At 41.9% G+C, this 19,448-nt stretch overlaps 1 protein-coding gene across 1 annotated transcript in view; it reads right to left on the bottom strand.

Moving 5' to 3' along the window:
- FNDC7 (fibronectin type III domain containing 7) overlaps positions 1–19,448 on the bottom strand; it is a 57,058-nt gene that overhangs the window by 5,944 nt on the left and 31,666 nt on the right. Inside the window, exons 6-10 of the mRNA XM_006882497.1 lie at positions 9,992–10,246; positions 5,555–5,812; positions 4,519–4,773; positions 2,932–3,186; positions 1,177–1,437 (exon numbers count right to left, since the gene is read on the bottom strand). Of these exons, the coding sequence (XP_006882559.1) occupies positions 1,177–1,437; positions 2,932–3,186; positions 4,519–4,773; positions 5,555–5,812; positions 9,992–10,246 (1,284 nt within the window). The remainder of the gene's footprint in view (positions 1–1,176; positions 1,438–2,931; positions 3,187–4,518; positions 4,774–5,554; positions 5,813–9,991; positions 10,247–19,448) is intronic.

Here is a 19,448-nt window from a genome sequence, read left to right as displayed (position 1 = left end):
ATCCACACAGTCAAAAGCCTTTGCATAGTCAATGAAGCACAGATAGACATTCTTCTGGTATTCTCTGCTTTCTGCCAAGATACATCTAACATTAGCTATAATATCCCAAGCACTTGATAAATTATAAAATATGTGCAAGTCCTCACCATCTTGCCCCTAGACTAAGAAGCCAAACCTTCTTTCCTTCCTCCACTCCAGCCTCCATTCTATTACCACAGTTACTATTCCGGGACAGTGATCCAATTGTGTTACTTTAACACTTCAAAATCCTTAAGCTTCTCTAAGAGCTCATCTCTCCATCCAAGAACCTCTTCCTGTTCCTTCTCATGCTTTGGGTCAGCTTGTCCGGGGGTAAAAATTAGTGAAAGACAAAAACAAATCAAAGGAATCAGAGCATGACAGAGCATGAGGACAATCCCTCAGGCAGAACTGTCCTGGTTCCAGTGCAGGAGCCATCTTGAACCTCTATGTCACCAAAAAATGAGTTTTTAGATCTTGCCTATCCGTAAAGGTTTGTGAGACAATGTTTATTCCTCTTCCTGTGTGAGTCTGCAAAGTTCCAAGCTTTAGATGTATATGAAAACCACATGGCAGTGCCCAGGAAAGGCGGCAGAGGGGCTGGGGTGAAGCAGGAGACTTGCTCACACGATTCTGACAGCTTTAGGGAGATGTCAGGTGCTGACAGCAATGCTTTGTGATCACAGACTGTCTGCCCACTCACATTTCCAAACCTAGCTTATGACTTACACTGTCATTTTCCCCTCCTGATCCTCCAACTCTTCTTCAGTCATAATTCTGTGAAAATAAAGGCTCCAGTCTTTTCATTTCCTGCATCCCAGCCGCCTGTTATTATCTTTAAGATGCTGCTCCAAACCTACCCCCAAATTTCCAAGCAGACAACAATTTTAATTAGGTTTACTATTTAAGCAGCAAGCATCTGGCCTTTTCTCTGAAGGGGAAGAGAAGGACAAAAACGGGAGGAGTACCCCTAAACCAAATAACAAAGCAGCACATTTCCAAGGAAGGTGGAGGGCCCTGGAAGGCAGAAGCCTCCTGGAAATTTCACACCCTTTTCCCCATTCTGGCAGAGCAAGGAAGGTGATTGTTCTGGGTCACACTTAATTCACAGATCTAGTTCGGAGTTGGTTTTCAAGAAAAGGTGGTAATTTGCTCTACCTGAATATATTTTTTTTGGACAGAATGTAAGCTTCAGTCCTGTCTCAGTGACTGGGGAGACCATCACAGTATACACATCTCCACAGGGAATCTCGGTGACGTCGCAGAAGTTGGGGCTGGAGTTGGGGGTGCAGGTGAAGATGCCTTTGGAGCCATAGAGGTCAGTGCTGTAGTTGGCAGCCCCCCTGGAGGCTTGCCAGTAGATCCGGATGCCATTAGGGCCCAGCCTATATAATTTCACCCCCAAAGGGCAACAGGCACCTGAAAAATAAAAACAAACTCCTTTACTACTGCAAGGAAACAATACCACCCTTGCCATGTGATTGACTCCAACTTTTGCTCACCCTATCTGTATTAGTGTAGGACTGTTATCCACAGGGTCATTGTCAGACGAATATTTAGAATACTGCCAGGCTTTTCTTCTGAGGTGTTTCTCAGAAGACTCAAATCTCCAACCCTTCAGTCAGCAAATACTAAATGTTTTAACTGTTTGAACCACTCAGGAACCTCATAAAGAAACATGAGTAACTTATTCCAAATAAGAAGGCGCTCTGGTGGCCTAGTGGGTGAGGAGTTGTGCTGCCAACCCAAAGGTATATAGTTCGAATGCACCAGCTGCTCTGAGGCTGAAAGATGAGCTAGCTGCTTCCATGTGATTTATAGCCTCTGAAAACTTGCTGGAGGTTCAGCTATGAGTCGGTTCTGATTTGATGGCACATAGCAACAACAATATTATCAGTAATACCATGAATTAGAACAACATTTGGAGACGTACCCAAATTCTTTCTGGTGATGGTCCACCTGATCAAAATTCATGACTTTTTAATGCAGAACAATGGTGAGTCGGAAAGGCCACACCCAGCAGGCCCACACTCTGAGTGTACATGACTCAAATGCAAAAAAACCCCAGCATTGCCAAGGTCATTTGTAACAATCTAGTTCTGTGTCATTTTGGCAGGATTAAATGTAACTTTAATTTATAAACAACAGCAGGGGAGGAAACCCTACCTGTTATGTGGGAGTCAGTTCTGAGTCATGGCAACTCCATGTATGCCAGAGAGGACTGTGCTCCTTAGAGTTCAAAGGCTGAGGCTTTCACATTCCCAGGCCTTCCTGGAAAGCCGACGTGACTCTCCAAACTTTCAGAGAGAAGGCCAGTACTTGCTGGACCCTTTGTACCACCAAAGTACACATATAATCAATTATCCAAACCAAACCAATCCACAGCTGCTGAGTCATTCTGGCTCAGGGTGACCCTCACCTGGGGTTCTGAGACTCTAAGTCTCTATGAGGGGAGATTGCTCATCTTCTGTGAAGCAGCTCGTCAGTTAAAATTGAAGACTTTTCCGTTCACAGTACAACATATGATGCACTCTGCCCCCAGAGCTCCTTATAATGAATCATACTCAAGTAGAATTGAAAAGACCAATTTTGCTGAGCTTGGGAGCATCACATCTTGGGAGAAGTTCCTTGTACCACCAGCAAGTGACCAAACTTTTTCACACCACACTTCGTATGTCCTGGCTGATTAGCACCCTTTTTCGTTTACTGCAAATGGTTCATGTGCTTGGCTGCTATTTAGTTCAAATCCACTGCTATCTAGTTCTCTTGGGAGGAAGCCCTGCAATCTACTTCCTAAAATACCAACCACCGAAAACCCTTCAAGGAACAGTTCTGTGCTGACACACAAGCATACTATGAGCCAGAATCCACTTAGTGGCGACTGGTACAGAGCCAGTCTTAGAATTCACTTACTAGAGGAATAACTTCGGAAGGAACACTCCGCAGTCAGTCCGGTGGCGCTAATTGCTTTCAATGTCACCGTGTAGTTGATGCCACACGTGATGCATCCCAGGAGGCAGTGGGTTTCATGCGTGTGACACTTTGACTGTCCAGCGTGGGACTCCAGCACCACGACGTAGGTTTGGGCCCCAGTCCCGATAGTCCAGCTAACATTGATGACCGACTGAGTGACTTGCGTTAATGTCAGGCCGACTGGACAGCATGGCACTTAAATAAGGCAAAGGAGAAAGTGTCAGAACTTTTCTCACGGTGAGAGCTGTTTGGGGGTGGGCATAGGGGAAGCTACCAAAAATGCTATTCTGCTTGTGATTCATTCAGTAGCCTGATTCTTTGAAACCTCAACTCTTGATCAAAATTTCCTTCATGATTTTTTTCTCTCACACATCATGTAATACCAACTGTATATTATGTGTGATTTTCCCAAGAATGCAATGCACAAACAGGCCTTTTGGGTAATGTGAGATCTCACCCAATTTTTTCCTTCAGACTTCAAAAGAAGTTCTTTGCTAGACCCCAACTTAATTAGTCCCAGCTGGGACTGTTCAAGCAATGGTTATGTTCACGTCTACTTCTTCCTGGCATTTACAATAAAAGATATTTTGCCTTTTTCATGCATTTCATAATAAACCATGAATGACTAAAATTTGATCTCTCATAACCATCTCTGATACTGATCAAGTCTCAATTTTTCAGAGATCAATTGCACAGGTTATTGATTACCTGGAATCATCATTGGTGTTTGACATTGTTACTTGACTGGTTTTTTAGGTCTTTCCATTTTCAAAGGTTAAAGTGCCTTCTTTCTATCATCTCTGTTGTTTATAAAGGGACTTGACGTCCAAAGGCTTTAAGGGATTTGCTAAATTACATTCCCATGCAAAACTACAGACACTAAAGCAAGAGCTTTCTTTTACTGAGCTGTCACAATGCATCAGACGCTATGCTAAGAGCTTGAGAACACTGGATAATTTAATATGATCACCCGGTGAGGCTATTATTTTTGCACTGATAAGGAAAGTAAAGCTCAGAAAGCACTTTCAGAGAAAGATCTAGAAGAGCTGAGTCAAAGAAATCAGCAACACGTCCGTTCATTTGGTTACTTGTTCGCTGTGCTGTGCGGGGAATAGGAATGCAAGGAAATGTTCTGCAAAGTCACTGCCTTTCTCCTTTGATGCCAGTGGTTTTGAATACATTAGCGTCCCTGATTATCATTTTCTGTAACCTGTGTCCAGATGTTGAACGTTTTCTAAGACTAGGATTCTCAATGATGTGGTATAATGCACTTCTACCACATTTAGGGCAGATGCAGGAAGAAAAGTCATGTCTTAAAACAATTCCTTGTACGAAACACAGTGTGAATGAGGAATAGTGTGGAAACACAATATATATAACTTTTGCAAGCAAACGAATATAAAATAAAATTTTAAAAACAACAAAAATACCAAAACAGTTAAAAAAAACAACAACACAAAACCAACCCCACACCACAACCTAAGGACCCTACTGAAGCCAGTGTCAAGGCTGGTGGTTGCTACGTACCGGTTTCCAAGGGCACACTGTAGCTCGGCAGGCTCCGTCCTGCCAGTGTTTCGGCCACTGCGGTGATGGAGAACCCCGAGCCACAGGGCAGGCCCTCCAGGGCGCAGGAGTCCCCGGTGCTGCTGCACTGATACAGCCCTGTCTCTCCCCGGGCAGTCACCGTGTAAGTGGCGTCATCATTAGTGGATCGCCAGCGCACATTAATCAAGGAGACTGCGTCCTTTGAAACATTTTTTATTTCAGGACTGCAGGGAGCTAAGAGAATGGAGGTTGTTAATTGAAACAGCATGAGTCAAAAACGTTGCAAGCATCATTTGGTCTAAAACTGACTTTGCAACACCCCCCTTCCAAATCAGGCTGTTACGAACTTCAACCAGGCCACATTTAAAAGACAAATTCACACAACTTCTGTGTGGAAAAGAGTTGGCACTGACGTAGGGTATTGCATGCAAGTGGAGCAGCTGGAAAATGTTTAAGAGCATTTTTAACTTTAAAACCAAACATTAATAAAAGAAAAATTTAAAATTATAATCTTCATGGTGTAGCTACAGAACTAGCTTCATAAAGACAGGAGGAACTCAATAGCTAATGTGATCATGAAATCTGCTCTGTGTGGTCTCTGACGTGTTTGCGTTTGCTTTCCGCTCTCCTGTTCTCATTAGTCTCTCTTTAATTCAACAGGCATCTAATGGTACCCATGAAGAGTAGTTAACAGGATTGGACTTGTTCATGGGTCTTACTGAATGTCCATGCTGAAGGACATAAACCCAGATGCCCTTGAGTCTCCAACTCTCGGCAGCCCCTGTGTTCCAGCATAGAACAGCATGTCATGGGCGTTCAAGTGGCTGATTTTTCAGAAGTAAATCACAGTGCCTTTCTTAGGAGGCACCTCTAAGAGACCTTCAGCCTTCAACTTTTCAATGAGCAGCTGAACACATTAACTATTTGTACCACCTGGGGGGGGGGTGTCGCCTGAGGGGCACAGGTGAGATGAATCATCCAGACATGAGTAAACAAAGTCCCAGTTGGACCATACCTGTGGTGATAAATCGTGACATACATGACGTATTGCTACCCCTGACTTCGCTGAAGGAATACACTGTGATGTTATACTTGGTATCACATTCTAGAGCTGAAAGAGTACAAGCAGGGGTGGTGTCATTGCACTCCACCACGTGGAACCCGTGTACAGCCTTAGTCTCGTAGAGTTCAGCACCACGAGCAGGAGACCAGACAAGCTCTACTCTGTCACCTGACACGAACACGGGGCTAATGTCACTGGGACAACAGGGAGCTGAAAGCAAGAGCAGAGAGAATGGAAGTCAATACAGAGCACTACTACAAGGGGGGGAGGGGCACGAGATCTTGACCTCCCTGTGCCCACAGCCTCTGTCACTGCCCTCCTGAACTACTGCAATGACCTCCTGCCAGTCAGTCCGGCTTTGATCTTGGCCTAATACGTGCTGTGTAGAGCAGAAGTCTTCAGCACGACATTTAAGGTCATTCCACACTGCATCCAGCCTGTATCATTAGCCTCTCTACCTCCCCCTCCCTGCTATATCAGACTCCTCAATTCCCACCCCATATGTTCTCTCATCCTCTATTCCTCAAAGACCACCGAGTCCTCTGGAATGCTTTGCTGATAAAATGATACTTAGCCTAACTCCTCAGATCCTCTCAGCCTCTGCAAAGCAAAGGAGAGGAAGAATGCACACTTAAACTCAAAGATTTTTGGATAAGAGCTAATAAAGACCAAAAGACAAGTTCTGATAAATGTTTGATTTAGCTTGGGGTTTCTTTAGAATTTTTTTTTCTTTTACTAATCACAGTACTTTTATTATGTACCATCATATCACCATTATCTGCCAGTTCATAAGAGGAAAAAAGTTTCAGTTTTGTCATATCTGGCTCAAGGCTGTCAGAACTACATGTCATAGGGTTTCAAACGTTGATTTTTTTAAATGTTTTTAATTTTAATTGATATTTTAATCAAAGTTTATAGAGAAGTTGGATTTTAATTCATTTATTGTTGCACATTTTCCTCCCTGCCTACCCACTATGTTTACTTTTCTCTTTGAAAAAATTCTTTCATTGTTGCAGTTTCCTCCCCGTCCCCCAAGTCCACTTTGCTATGCAGTTCTTATTCTGAATTGTTATCATGCAAATAATGCCTAATCATATATTCCTGATCCACTTCTGTAATAGCTTGCCCCCAGAAACCCTTTGAACCTGGAGAGAGGATGAAAGACACCCAAGCGTTGAGGACTCTCCTTCATAGGGTCGCTATGAGTCGCCTGCAACTTGATGGCACTTAACAACAACATATATTCCTTTTAAGCAACTCCTTCCCTCATCTCTTTCAATGCAGTGTACATTATTCATGCCCTCTTTTCTTAGCAATAATCATAAATGTACATAGAGAATATTCTTATCTCATCCAAATTTTCCTTTTCCTTAATAATTACAGTTCAAAGCCACTCCCTCTAGCAGGCTCCCCTATATTCTTAACTTTTCTTTGTTTTTTTTAACCTTTCTGCTGTGATTTAATGAAAGTTTACAAAAGCCAATTGCTATTCCATTTAACCATTCATACACATTTTGCTTTAAGACATTGATTACAATCTCCCTACTGTATCATCACTCATCGTACTATCTCTCTGTGGTTCTTGTTTCCCTTCATTTTCTCTCCTTTCCTGTCTCCTGTGTTCTAGAGACCATGTTGATAGTTTCTTAATCCCAATTCCAACAACATCAATTTTATGGATCCCCCAACCTGGTAAACTTTGTTGCAACCCAGTTAATTAATATTGTCATTTGCATGATTATCTGATGATGTTGTTGTTATGTACCATCAAGCTGAAATCAACTCATAGTTGATCTTCCAGGTTTTCAGAAGTTGTAAATCATATGGGAGGCGATTTCCCAGTGGAACAGCTGGTGGATATTAGCTTCGTGCCTTAGGATTGCCAGTACAACGTCTTATCATTGCTGTTATGTGCTCTTGAGCTGCCTGTGACTTATAGCAACCCTGTATATGATAGCTCTCCTGAACGACTGCTGTATCCTGAGCCAGTCTCACTGTCTCCAAAACACATACCTCCATTACCCCAGTTACTGTGTCAATCCGTCTCATCTGGGGTCTTCCTATCTTGTATTGTCCCTCCATCCTTCCAAGCATGTTGTCCTTCTTGGAAGACTGGTCTCTCCTGGCAACATGCCCAAAGTATATGAGACCAAGCTTCAAAATCCTAGCCTTCAAGGCACAACCTGATTTCACCCTCTCCAAGACAGACATGTTTGTTCTCTTGGCAGAGCAGAGTGAATTAATGACTTCTGATTTTTATGTGAAATTTTGACCAGTGCTTTAAAATTGCCACTTTAAAAACAAAAACAAACAAATTTTAGCTTGCTTGGTTTCATAATCAACTCTCTTGGCACCAATAGAGAGGAAATTAAAAAATAAATTGCATCAAAACAACTATGAGATATCATCTCACCCCAGTCAGAATAGCAAAATAGAACAGCAAGCAACAAATGCTGGCGAGGATGTGGAGAAACTGAACTCTTATTCACTGTTGGTGGGAATGTAAGATGGTGCAACCATTGTGGAAGGCGGTGTGGCACTTTCTCAAAAAATTGCAAACAGAGATACCATTTGACCCAGCAATCCCATTACTGGGAATATACCCCAGAGAGACCATGTCTGCCATCCAAGCAGATATATGCACACCCATGTTTACTGCAGCTTTGTTTACAATAGCAAAGAGTTGGAAGCAGCCTAAGGGCCCATCAACAAACGAATAGATAGAGAAGCTGTGGTATATCCACACAATGGAATACTACATAGGATTGAAAAACAAGGAACTCATGCAATATTATTCAAAGTGGGTGACCCTGGAGGACATTATGCTGAGTGAAATATCTCCGTCACAAAGGGACAAATACTGCATGGTGCCACTGTTGTAGAATGGGTCTGACATCAGGGTGGGGGTATGACAGAAAAAACGGGATAAATTATGTATATTGTATTGAAACAGATGAGGGAAAGAACAGATTAGAAGTGATATATGATTGAGTATTATGGTTAGCACAGGAATCCAGAATTAAGGTTGCATAGAGAAGAGTACTCGAGCTGGGAGGTGGGGGGGAGGGGATGTGGGAATTGTATACTAATGAAGGAATTTTTTTTCTTTTTTTTTTTTCTCTTCGGAGGGGGAAGCGAGCTGGTGGGGAGGGGTGGGAAGGGAGAAAATTGCGGCAATGAATGAATGGAAATCCAAAACCTCTGTAAAAAAAATAAAAAATTAATAAAAAAAATAAATTGCATTGGGAAAATCTGCTGTCAGAGATCTCTCCAGAGTGCTGAACAGCAACAATGTCAATCTAGTGACTAAGATGTGCCTGAACCAGGCCATAGTCTTCGTAACTACTTGCTATGCATCAGAGAGTTGGACAATGACTAAAAATGACAGAAGAAGAATCAATGTTTGTGAGTTGTGGTGCTAGAGAAGAGTGTTGGACTGCACGGGACTCCATCCTCTGGCGCTTCACCGGCGAGGCGGACACGGCGAAGCTTACCGCGGCGTGACCGCCAGCTAAAATTGTTAACAATCTCAATCTCTTTCTCAACTATTACGGTGCTGCCAATTGGCCTAGTGGTGAGAAACTTTGTTTTCTTGGTGTTGAGCGGCGATCCACATTGAAGGCTGCTCTTATTTAGAAATAAAATTTATGTCAAATCATTCACTCCATCAATTTGCATATACCAGTCACATTATGGTAATAGTGGAGATGAAAAGTTAAGTCAAACATAGTGCCTGCCTTGTGAAACACTGAAGTCCAGTGCAGGAGGAAAATATGAATAGCAAAGAAAAGAGCTATATGGTGCTTTACTTTTTCTTACAATAACATTTTCAAAGTCATATCTGCATTATTATTTGACCCGTTTTATAGAGGAAGAAATCAGAGATTACGAGCAAGGTGAGCATCCTCGGCTCAATTACAAATGAGTCCGTGGGCAATTAAGGATGTCAAGGCAGGCATCTTATTCCAAAGCCCTCCACACCACACAGTCTCTTCATCCCTGCATCTTTGTCACTGTGGTCTCTTCAGCAGCTAGGAGAGGGCTGAGCTCAGCTTTCTCTGTGAAGGGTTCTATTGTTCAGAGCAAGTATGAACAACTATATATTCCCTCTCTTTGCATTTATAAGCTATGCATATTTGCCTAATCTTCCTACCTCAGAAAGAACATGAGAAAAGAAATGAATTCATTTTCTATTCTTGACCTAGAAGGACTACCAGGTTGTATATGTAAGTCAATGAGTCCAATAGGTGATCCATTCTGTGGTAGAATTTAGTGAACTTAGAATTCCTTTGTGGTTATTATTCTGTGCCATCAAGTTGACTACAACTTACAGCAACTGTATGTACAACAGGTCGGAACTGTGCCCTATCCTTAGCAAGTGCAACTTACCTGTAGTATAATTGAACACATCACCCAGAGGACTCTGTCCTGCCTTGTTATAGGCAAAAACACTAATAAAGTAAGTGAAGCCACACTCAGATAGGAAGTTGCACTGGGTGAGGGACGTGTTACAGTGCACTTCCAAGCCATCATCGCTCTTCACAAAGGCCACATAGTAATCGCCCAGCTTGACGTTGGGCCATGCCACAGACAGGTGACCAGGGGAGTCTTCTTGAATTGTCACTTTTCCAGGTGCACAAGCAACTAGGAAATGATAGTAACAAACAGTTGTAAGAGCAGTGCAAGAGACGATCTGTATGGTTTTGCAATTGTCTAGGGCTTCAAAACAACCTAAATCAGCAACTCTGAGCTTTATTACAAATCTATTTGGGTGTATGAGACACAAAACAATGTACCAGAAGCAAAACTATGTATGTAGAATCAAACTCGAAGACATAAACTGTACAAAAAACTCTAATGGCAAGTTCAAATGCTCTTGTTATGTTATACTGTTGTTAAGAGGTGTCATGTCAGAACCAACTCATAGCTGACTCTTCAAGCAGGTTTTCAGAGGCTTGAAATCAGATGGAAAGAAATTGCCTATCTTTCTCCTCTGGATTAGCTGGTGGATTCAAACTGACTAGGCCACCAGAGCTCTTGTTATAGGAAATGTCACTTGATGTAATGGAACATAATCAGTGTTTGTTAGTCATTATATGATGCAGAAACTTTCATCATTGTCATGTTTGTTGAAAGATTTGACCTCTACCAGGAACAGAGACAGTATGGTCTGAGTTGAATAGAGACTATCCTTGTAGTTATTCTTTCTAGAGATGATAATTCTTATTGTTGAATAATATTGAGTCATTTCTCACTCATAGCAACCCTGTGTGTTTCAGAATAGAACTGGAACATAGAGCATTATCTGCTGTCATCTCTGCAGAAGCAGATTTCCTAGTACTATCTATCTACTTCCCAGATAGCAGCTGACCACCTGACCATTGCATTCCCAGGGTTCCTTCGAGAAGACAAGAGTCACCATTTATTTTACATTCTATTAACATCTTCCCACCAGGGATGTGTCCTGTCTCCATACCTTTTCAACCTTTATACAGGACAGATTATCCAGGAGGCTGGGCTATATGAGGAGAAATGTGGGGTCAAGATTGGTGGAAGATCTATCAACAATCTGTGTTATGCAGATGACAAAACCCTGCTTGCTGAAACTGAAGAGGACCTGAAGCGCTTGCTGCTGAGGGTCAGGGACTGCAGCCTTCAATATGGATTGAGGCTCAATGTCAAGAAGACAAAGATACTCACCACTGGGCCAATTGGCAGGATCAGGATGGATGGTGAAGAGATTGAGATTGTTCACACCTTTAGTTTGCTTCGCTCAACAGTCAACACTCTTGGCACCAGCAGCCAGGAAATTAAAAGACATATTGGCGATGGGAAAGTCTGCTGTTAGGGACCTCTCCAAAATGCTGAAGAGCAATGGTGTCTCCCTGGAGACTAAGGTGCATCTGATACAGGCCATGGTCTTTGCAATCACTTATTATGCATCAGAGAGCTGGACAATGACTAGGGAGGATAGAAAGAGAATTGATGCCTTTGACCTGTGGTGATGGAAAAGATTGTTGAGGATACCATGGACTGCTGGGAAAACAAACAGATTCATCCTGGAGAGGGTTAAACTGGGCCACTCCTTGGAGGCAAGGATTCTGAGGCTTCGTCTAACATACTTTGGACATGTTGTAAGGAGGGACCGGTCCTCGGAGAGGGACATCATGCTTGGTAGGGTAAAGGGACAGCGCAGGAGGGGAAGGCCCTCTCTGAGGTGGATTGATTCAGTGACTGGGGTAATCATGATGGGTGTGTCGGAGACAGTGCGATGGGCACAGGACAGAGCAGAGTTTAGGGCTGTTGTATATAGGGTTGCTATGAGTGGCAAGCAACTCGACAGCACATAACAACAACAACAGCAACAAATCTCTGAACAGCTATCTTCATTTTATAAATGAAGAAACTGATGCTCTCAAGTTTAAATGGGTTGCCCAAATGTTAACAGAGGATGAAGCTGGTTCTTTTTAATGTACCACATAGCTCATTGGACAAAGCCTTGATAGTATAGAAAGTACTCCTGACTGCAGCTTCCCCTTCATTGAAAAAGAGAACAAAATTCCATGCTCCTTGCATTCTTCAGGGAGCATCTTAAACACATAGCAAAGGTATCAGTTGCTATCAGCAAGAAACAGATCAGTATGTGTAGTTCAAAACAAACTGAGGAAGATAACATTTATCTCACATAATATATGCTAGGCGATATCAGCAGCAAGCTTGTTTAATGTTACTTTTGTTATATATTGCCTTAGTCAATACTGCATGCTCATCTATGCTAAGGCTATGACTCATTACCCAGTTCAGTGTGGAATAAAGTATTCTGACTATATTCTGCAGGAATAAATTAAAATAAGCATTATTATTCTAAGCACTAGACTTTTAAGGTTTTGTTCTTTTCTAATGGAAATTATACTGAAATATATGTTTTATAATATATTGCCATAATTTACAGTTATGTGTTTCTTTAGTTTTATTTCTTAAAAGCAAGATCGTCAGTTGAAAGACTAAGTAGCATCTGACCCAAGCCATAATATGTTAAGCTGTTTCAAATGCATGTCAAAGTTGGGCAATGACTAAGGAAGGCCAAAGAAAAACTGATGCCTTTAAATTCTGGTATTGGTAAAGAAATGAAGAGTATCGAAAGCACACCATGGACTGCCAAGAGAATAAATCAATCTAATTTGGAAGACGTGTAGCCTGATTGCTCGTTAGAAACAAAGGTGAGATTTCATTTCATGGACTTTAGAGCACATTGTCAGGCAGGGTCAGTTCTTGGAAAGGCATCAGGCTGGGAAAGGTGGCAGGTCAAGAAAAGAGGAAGACTCTTAACAAGATGGACTGACACAGTGATGGTAACAATGGGTTTGAACACAGAGGAGATTATGCGTGTGTGGAGTACTGGGCAAGGTTTTGGGCTATTGTACACAGAATCACTATGAGTCCTAAAAACAACAACAGTGGAAATCTTTCTAAAATATACTACATATTTCTGGGCCCCAGGAAACCCATTATTGTTATTGTTAGGTACTGTCAAGTCAAATACAACTCACAGAAGCCATATCACCCACAGGTCTAAATCCTGTCCTATCCTGCGCCATTATCATTCTGGACACATTTACGCCCTTTGACTCAGACACTGTATCAATCCATTTTGTTGAGGGTCTTCCTCTCCTAAGCTGACCCTCCAACTTTCCAAGCATGACATCTCTTTCCAAGGAGAGCCTAACAGCAAGCCCAAAATACGTGAGATGAAGTTCACCATCCATGCCTCCAAGGAACCCTTTTGTACTTTCTCTAAGACATATCTGTTTGTTCTTTTGGCAGTCTATGGGATGTTCCGTGCTCTTCTCCAGTACTACAATTCAAATGCATCAATTCTTCTCCTGTCATCCTTATTCATTGTCCAGCTCTCAGATGCATAGCAAGTGATTGGAAAGACTGTGGCTTGAATTAGGCATACCTTGGTCTTTAAACTGGTATCATTGTTCTTCAGGATTTTTGAAAGATCTCTGACAGCAGACTTTCCAAATACTCTATGTTTCCTATCTCCTGACTACTTGTACTAACAGTGTTGATTGTGAATCCAAGTAAGATGAGATCAGTGACAATTTCAGTATTTTCTCCATCTATCCTAATGCTTCCTATTGGCTCAGTGGTGAAGATTTTTGTTTTCTTGATGTTGAGATGTAATCCATATTGAAGGCTGCAGTCCTTGACTCTGCATCAAGCACATCAAGTCCTTCTTGCTTTCACCAAGGAAGGTTATTTCATCTGCATCAACAGGTTGTTGATGAGTCTTCTTCCAATCTTGATGCCACACACTCTCCTTCATAAAGTCCTACCTTCTCTAATGATTTGCTCAACATACAGACTGAGTAAGTATGGAGAAAGGAGACAGCCCTGATGCACATCTTTACTGATTTCAAAACACACAGTGTTTCCTTGCTCTGTTAGAACAATTGCTTTTTGGTTTAGGTATAGATATGGTATAAGCATAATTAAGTGTTCTGAGATTTCCATTCTTCTCAGTGTTAGCCATAACTTGTTATGAACCACACAGTCAAATGGCTTTGCATAGTCAATAAAGCACAAATAGACATTCTTTTGGCATATTCTACTTTCAGTCAAGATCCATCTGATGTCAGCAATGAAATCCATAGTACCACACCCTCATGCAAATCCAGCCTGAACTTCAGGTAGTTCTCTGCCCATGTACCATTCTAGCTGGTTTTGGATGATCTTCAGCAGTATTTTGCCTGCATATGATATCAATGTTGTTGTTTTGTTGTGCCATCAAGTCAGAACTGATCCATAGCTAACCTTCTGGCAGGTTTTCAGAGGCAGTAAATTGCATAGGAGATGAATGCCCATCCTTCTCCTGCAGAGCAGCTGGTGGGTTTGAATCGTGTGTCATTGGGATCACAATGCAGCTGATGAACACTAGGCCACCAGAGGTCCCTGATATTAATGATATTGTGAGATAATTGCCACGTTCTGTTGATTTCTTGGTAATGAGAACAAATATGGAACTCTTATAATTAGTGGGCCAGGTAGCTGTCTTCCAAATCTCCTGGCACAAACTGGTGAGCATACCCAGGGCTGCATCTGTTATTTGAAACATGTTATTTGGTATGCCAGCCTGGAGACTTTTTTTTCCAATGCCTTCAGTGCAACTTGAACTTCTTCCTTCATCACTATTGACTCTTTATCATATGCTGCTTCCTGAAATTTTTCAGTGCTGACCAATTCTTTCTGATATGGTGATTCTGTGTCCACAGCATTTCTCAATAATTTGGGGCTTGAATTTGTTTTCCAGTTCTTTCCGTTTGAGAAATGCCAAGACAGTGTTTCTTTTTTAACTTCACCTCTTTGCACATTCATTACTATACTTTGCCTTGTCTCTTCAAGCTGTCCTTTGAAATGTTCTGTTCAGCTCTTTTATGTCAGCATCTATTCCTTTGTTTTAGCTTCTCAATGCAATTATTAAAGTCTCTTCTGACATCCACTTTGATATTTTCTTTGTCCTCTGTCTATGTAACGGCCTTTTGCTCTCTTCATGGATGATATCTTTGATGTTATCTCACAATTATTCTGATCTTTGATTCCTAGTGTCCAATGTCTCAAATGCCTGTTTTTGAGATAATTTTTAAATTCAGGTGGGATAGACTCAAGGTTGTATTTTTGGCTCTTGTGGACTTGTTTTTGTCTTCTTCAACTTCAGTTTGAACTTGTACATGTATAACTGGTGGTCTGTTATGTAGACAGCATCTGGCCTGGCTTTGTCTACTTGTTGTTGAACTTCTCCAGTGATTCTTTCCACAAATGTAGTCTATCTGATTCCTGTGTAGTCCATCAGGTGAGGTCTATGTGTATAGTAACCATCTGTGTTTCTTTAAAAAAGCATTTGCTATGAGTAAATTATTGAATGTACAAAATTCAATTCTTCGACCTCCAGCCTCATTTCTCACCCCAAGGCCATAATTTTCAACTACCTCTTTTCTACTTTGTTTCCAACTTTTGCATTCCAGTCACTAATCATTATTAAGCACCTTGACTGCATATTCGTTCTGTTTCAGACTGGTAGAATTCCTCAATTTCCTCATCTTTGGCTTTTGCTTTTGCTTTCCAGATGCAGTTCGATGTTTTATTTATGAGTCCAAGCTGTTCCCTTAACAACTGATTTTGCTATGTAACCTCTGCAGTGGTCCTGCTGGAACCAAAGTCTGCAGCCCTATTTCAGTGGCACTTAACCCCTCCTCCATGTTAGAATCACTTCTTTTTAAAACTATTCATATCTAGACTCGATTCCCAGAAAACCTGATTTAAGTCGTGGGTGGAGCCTAAGTATTGCAATTCTAGAAAAACTTCCCAGATACTCTTAATGTGCATTCAAGTTTGAAAGACACTGGGTAATTTCTTCTGCATTAAACAACTAATGTGTAAATTTTCTACTTTTATAAAGTGTGCTTCTTTTCTCCTCTCTTGCTGTCGAGTAGCATGTCCTCATAACCTTCTAATGCACCATCCATGTTAAATTATGATTGTCAGAAAAGAAGCCAAATCATCAAGTTTGTTACATCAGTGACATTATATGGGTCTTAGTTTCCTGGTCTAACACAGAAATATCACAAGTGGGTGGCTTTTTAAAACAGAAACTTACTTTCTCACCATTTAGGAGGCTAGCAGAACTTATATGGTATGGGGCCATTCTGATCTGTCATATAGACTCACTGTAAGTTGGAATCCACTCAACAACACACTGCTTTAGGGGAAGAGTCTAATTTTTTCTCTCTTGGCTCTGGGTCCTCATCTCTGTCTATTCCAGCATTCTTCTATTTCTTGGCAATCTCTACAAGTCATCTATCTTCTCTCCTTTCATATTCTGCATATGACCTCCTTTTATAACTTATAAATTATTAGATCTAAGACAACCACTACACTAATGAGGCCTCATTAACTTAACAAAGACTTTCCTAGTCCCACACAGGGTCCCTTCCCCATGTTTAGGGATTAGGATACAAGCACATGTTTTGTTATTTTGTTTTTATTGCATGCCATCAAGTCAGAAGTGGCCCCATAGCTGACCCTCCAGCTGGTTTTCAGAGGCAGTTAATTGCGGGGGAGGAAATTGCCCATATTTCTCCCACAGAGCAACTGGCAGATACAAACCAGTTGCCAACACAACTCCTTACCACTAGGCCTTCAGAGCTCCCGAGCACATGCTTTGGAGGGACAGAATCCGATCCTTAATAAGGTCTGAGGGGTTGGCTTACTCTCATAAACCACAGACCTTGTGGTTTCTAGGTGAATTCTGTTGCAGTGTGCTGTCAAGTCTGTTCTGACTTATAGTGACTGATAGGACAGTTGGATAGCTCTTATTTTTTTCTTTCTTGATTTCCTTGGTGATAGCTCTTTTCCTCACTACTCAGAAGCCTTTTAAATGCACCCATTGCATTCAGGTTTATTTCAGACTCATAGTGACCATTCATGGAATGCAAGGCTGTAACTCTTCAGAGGAAGAAGCTGCCCATCTATCTCCCTCGAACTGCTTCTGACCTCCTTTCAGTTAGCAGAATTAACACTTCATGCACTACGCCACTAGAACTCCTTCTGAACCATAGCTGACCCTCCAGTGGGTTTGCAAAGGCTGTAAATCACATGGGAGGAGATTGTCCATCTTTTTCTGGAGGAGCAGCTGGCAGATTTGAACTGTCTTTAGAGAGGGACATCATGCTGGGTAGAGTAGAGGGACAGCACAGGAGGGGAAGAACCTCTATGATGTGGATTGATTCAGTGACTGGGGTACTAGGGTTGGGTGTGTCAGAGGCAATGCGATTGGCACAGGATAGAGCAGGGTTTAGGGCTGTTGTACATAGGGTCGCTATGAGTCGCAAATGACTCGATGGCACATAACAACAACAACAACAATGTATCTTTAAAAAAACTTAGATATTTTGATAAAGTGGATGTTGTTGTTGTTGTTATGTGCCGTCGAGTTGTTTGCGACCCATAGCGACCCTATATACAACAGCCCTAAACCGTGCTCTATCCTGTGCCAATCTCATTGCCTCTGACACACCCATCCCGATTACCCCAGTCACTGAATCAATCCACCTCATAGAGGGTCTTCCCCTCCTGCGCTGTCCCTCTACTCTACCCAGCATGATGTTCCTCTCTAAAGTAGATATTACTGAAATTATCTGAATTTTCTGATTTAGATAAATGAAACGAAGTAACTTGAACTTAAATCCTAGCTCTGGTAAGCCCTTGAGAAAATTATTTCACACCTCTGGGCTTCAATTTCCTTAACTGAAAAAGGTAATGGTAACTAAGTAGCCACGAGGATGAAAGAAATACAACATATTCATAGTGTTGGGGGAAATGAGCCATCCAAAGGCACCACTTGGAAGCAGCAGTGGCATTCACTTCCTAAACCACATGCTTCTGGAATCTCTATGAACTTTGAGAAACTACAATAGTTCTAGAAAGGCCTCAGGCCTTTTGTTCATAGGTCACTATGAGTCATGCTTGTCTTGACGGCAATCAACAACAACAAAGGAGCCACAGGTAAGCACTCAGCTGCTAACTGAAGGTTGGTTGTTCAAAGCCACCTGGTGGACAGTAGGACTTGGGTGATCTACTTTATAGAGACTGTGGCAGTGTGCTGTCAAGTCTGTTCTGACTTATAGTGACTGATAGGACAGAAAAGAGCTTTGGTGATGCAGTGCACTACATGTAGTAGGGCTGCTAACCAAATCTTTAGATCTGGTAAGTCCACCAGCTGCTCTGCAGAAGAAGGATGGGCAGTCTCCTCCACAGATTGACAGTTTTGGAAATCAGACAGAGGACTGCCATTGGTGGAACTAACTTGATGGCAATGGGTTTGGTCTGGCTTTTTAATAAGACAAAGTAGAACTATCCCATAGGCTTTCTGAAGCTGTATGGAGTTCTGGTAGAATTCACCTAGTAACCACAAGGTCTGTGATTTGAACCACCAGTCGTTCCTTGGGAGAAAGATGAAATAGTCTGTTCCTGTAGAGATCTACAACTTTTGAAACCGTGGGAAGTTCTACTCTGTCCTACAAGGCCGCTAGGAGTCAGAATTCTCTCAGTAGTGGTGAAGTTTTCATTTTTATGGAGCAGATCACCAGATACCTCCCTTCCCCTTTGGGGCCGCTAGTGAGTTTAAACCACTGACCTCTTGCTTAGCAGACAAGATTAACCAGAGATCCTTCAGTAAAGATTGTGTTGTTGTTGTGTACCATCAACTCATGGCTGGCCCTCCACCAGGTTTTCACTCAAGAGGAGACTATCCATCTTTCTCCCATGGAGCAGCTGGTGGGTTCGAACCTCATACTTCTTTGTTGGCAGCATAATTCCTTACCAGTAAGCCACCAGAGCTCCCTATCCATAGAGAATACAGCCTAGAAAACTCTATGGGACTGTTCTACTCTGTCACTATACATTGTAAATGACTCAAGGTCTCCCAATAACAAGAGCAACAGAGCTCAGGATACATAATAAACCTTTGTCTCTAATTATTAAAACAGCTAGATGTTTTTATTTCTTTTTTATTTCATTATTTTGTGTGTTTGTACCGTCAAATCAGATCTGACTGGTACAGGAGGAGATTGCCCCTCCGTCTCCAGCAAAGAATCTGGTGGATTTGAACCATGTACCTCTGGGATTGCAGTGCAGCTTCTTGCCGTTAGGCCACCAGAGCTCCCTTAAAATAGCTAGATATTTTTTAAACAGAAGAGACAACCTCTATTTTTTGTTCACCTTTCTTTTTTGGTCTTTCTGAGAAGAATAAAAAACAGGAAAATGCCCAAACACATACTTAGGA

Source organism: Elephantulus edwardii, unplaced genomic scaffold (genome assembly GCF_000299155.1).
Source record: "Elephantulus edwardii isolate Elephantulus edwardi_28Jun2011 unplaced genomic scaffold, EleEdw1.0 scaffold00020, whole genome shotgun sequence".
Classification (NCBI taxonomy): domain Eukaryota; kingdom Metazoa; phylum Chordata; class Mammalia; order Macroscelidea; family Macroscelididae; genus Elephantulus; species Elephantulus edwardii.
Note: the sequence above shows the minus strand (reverse complement) of the source record. Positions and strands in the feature narration are given on the sequence as shown.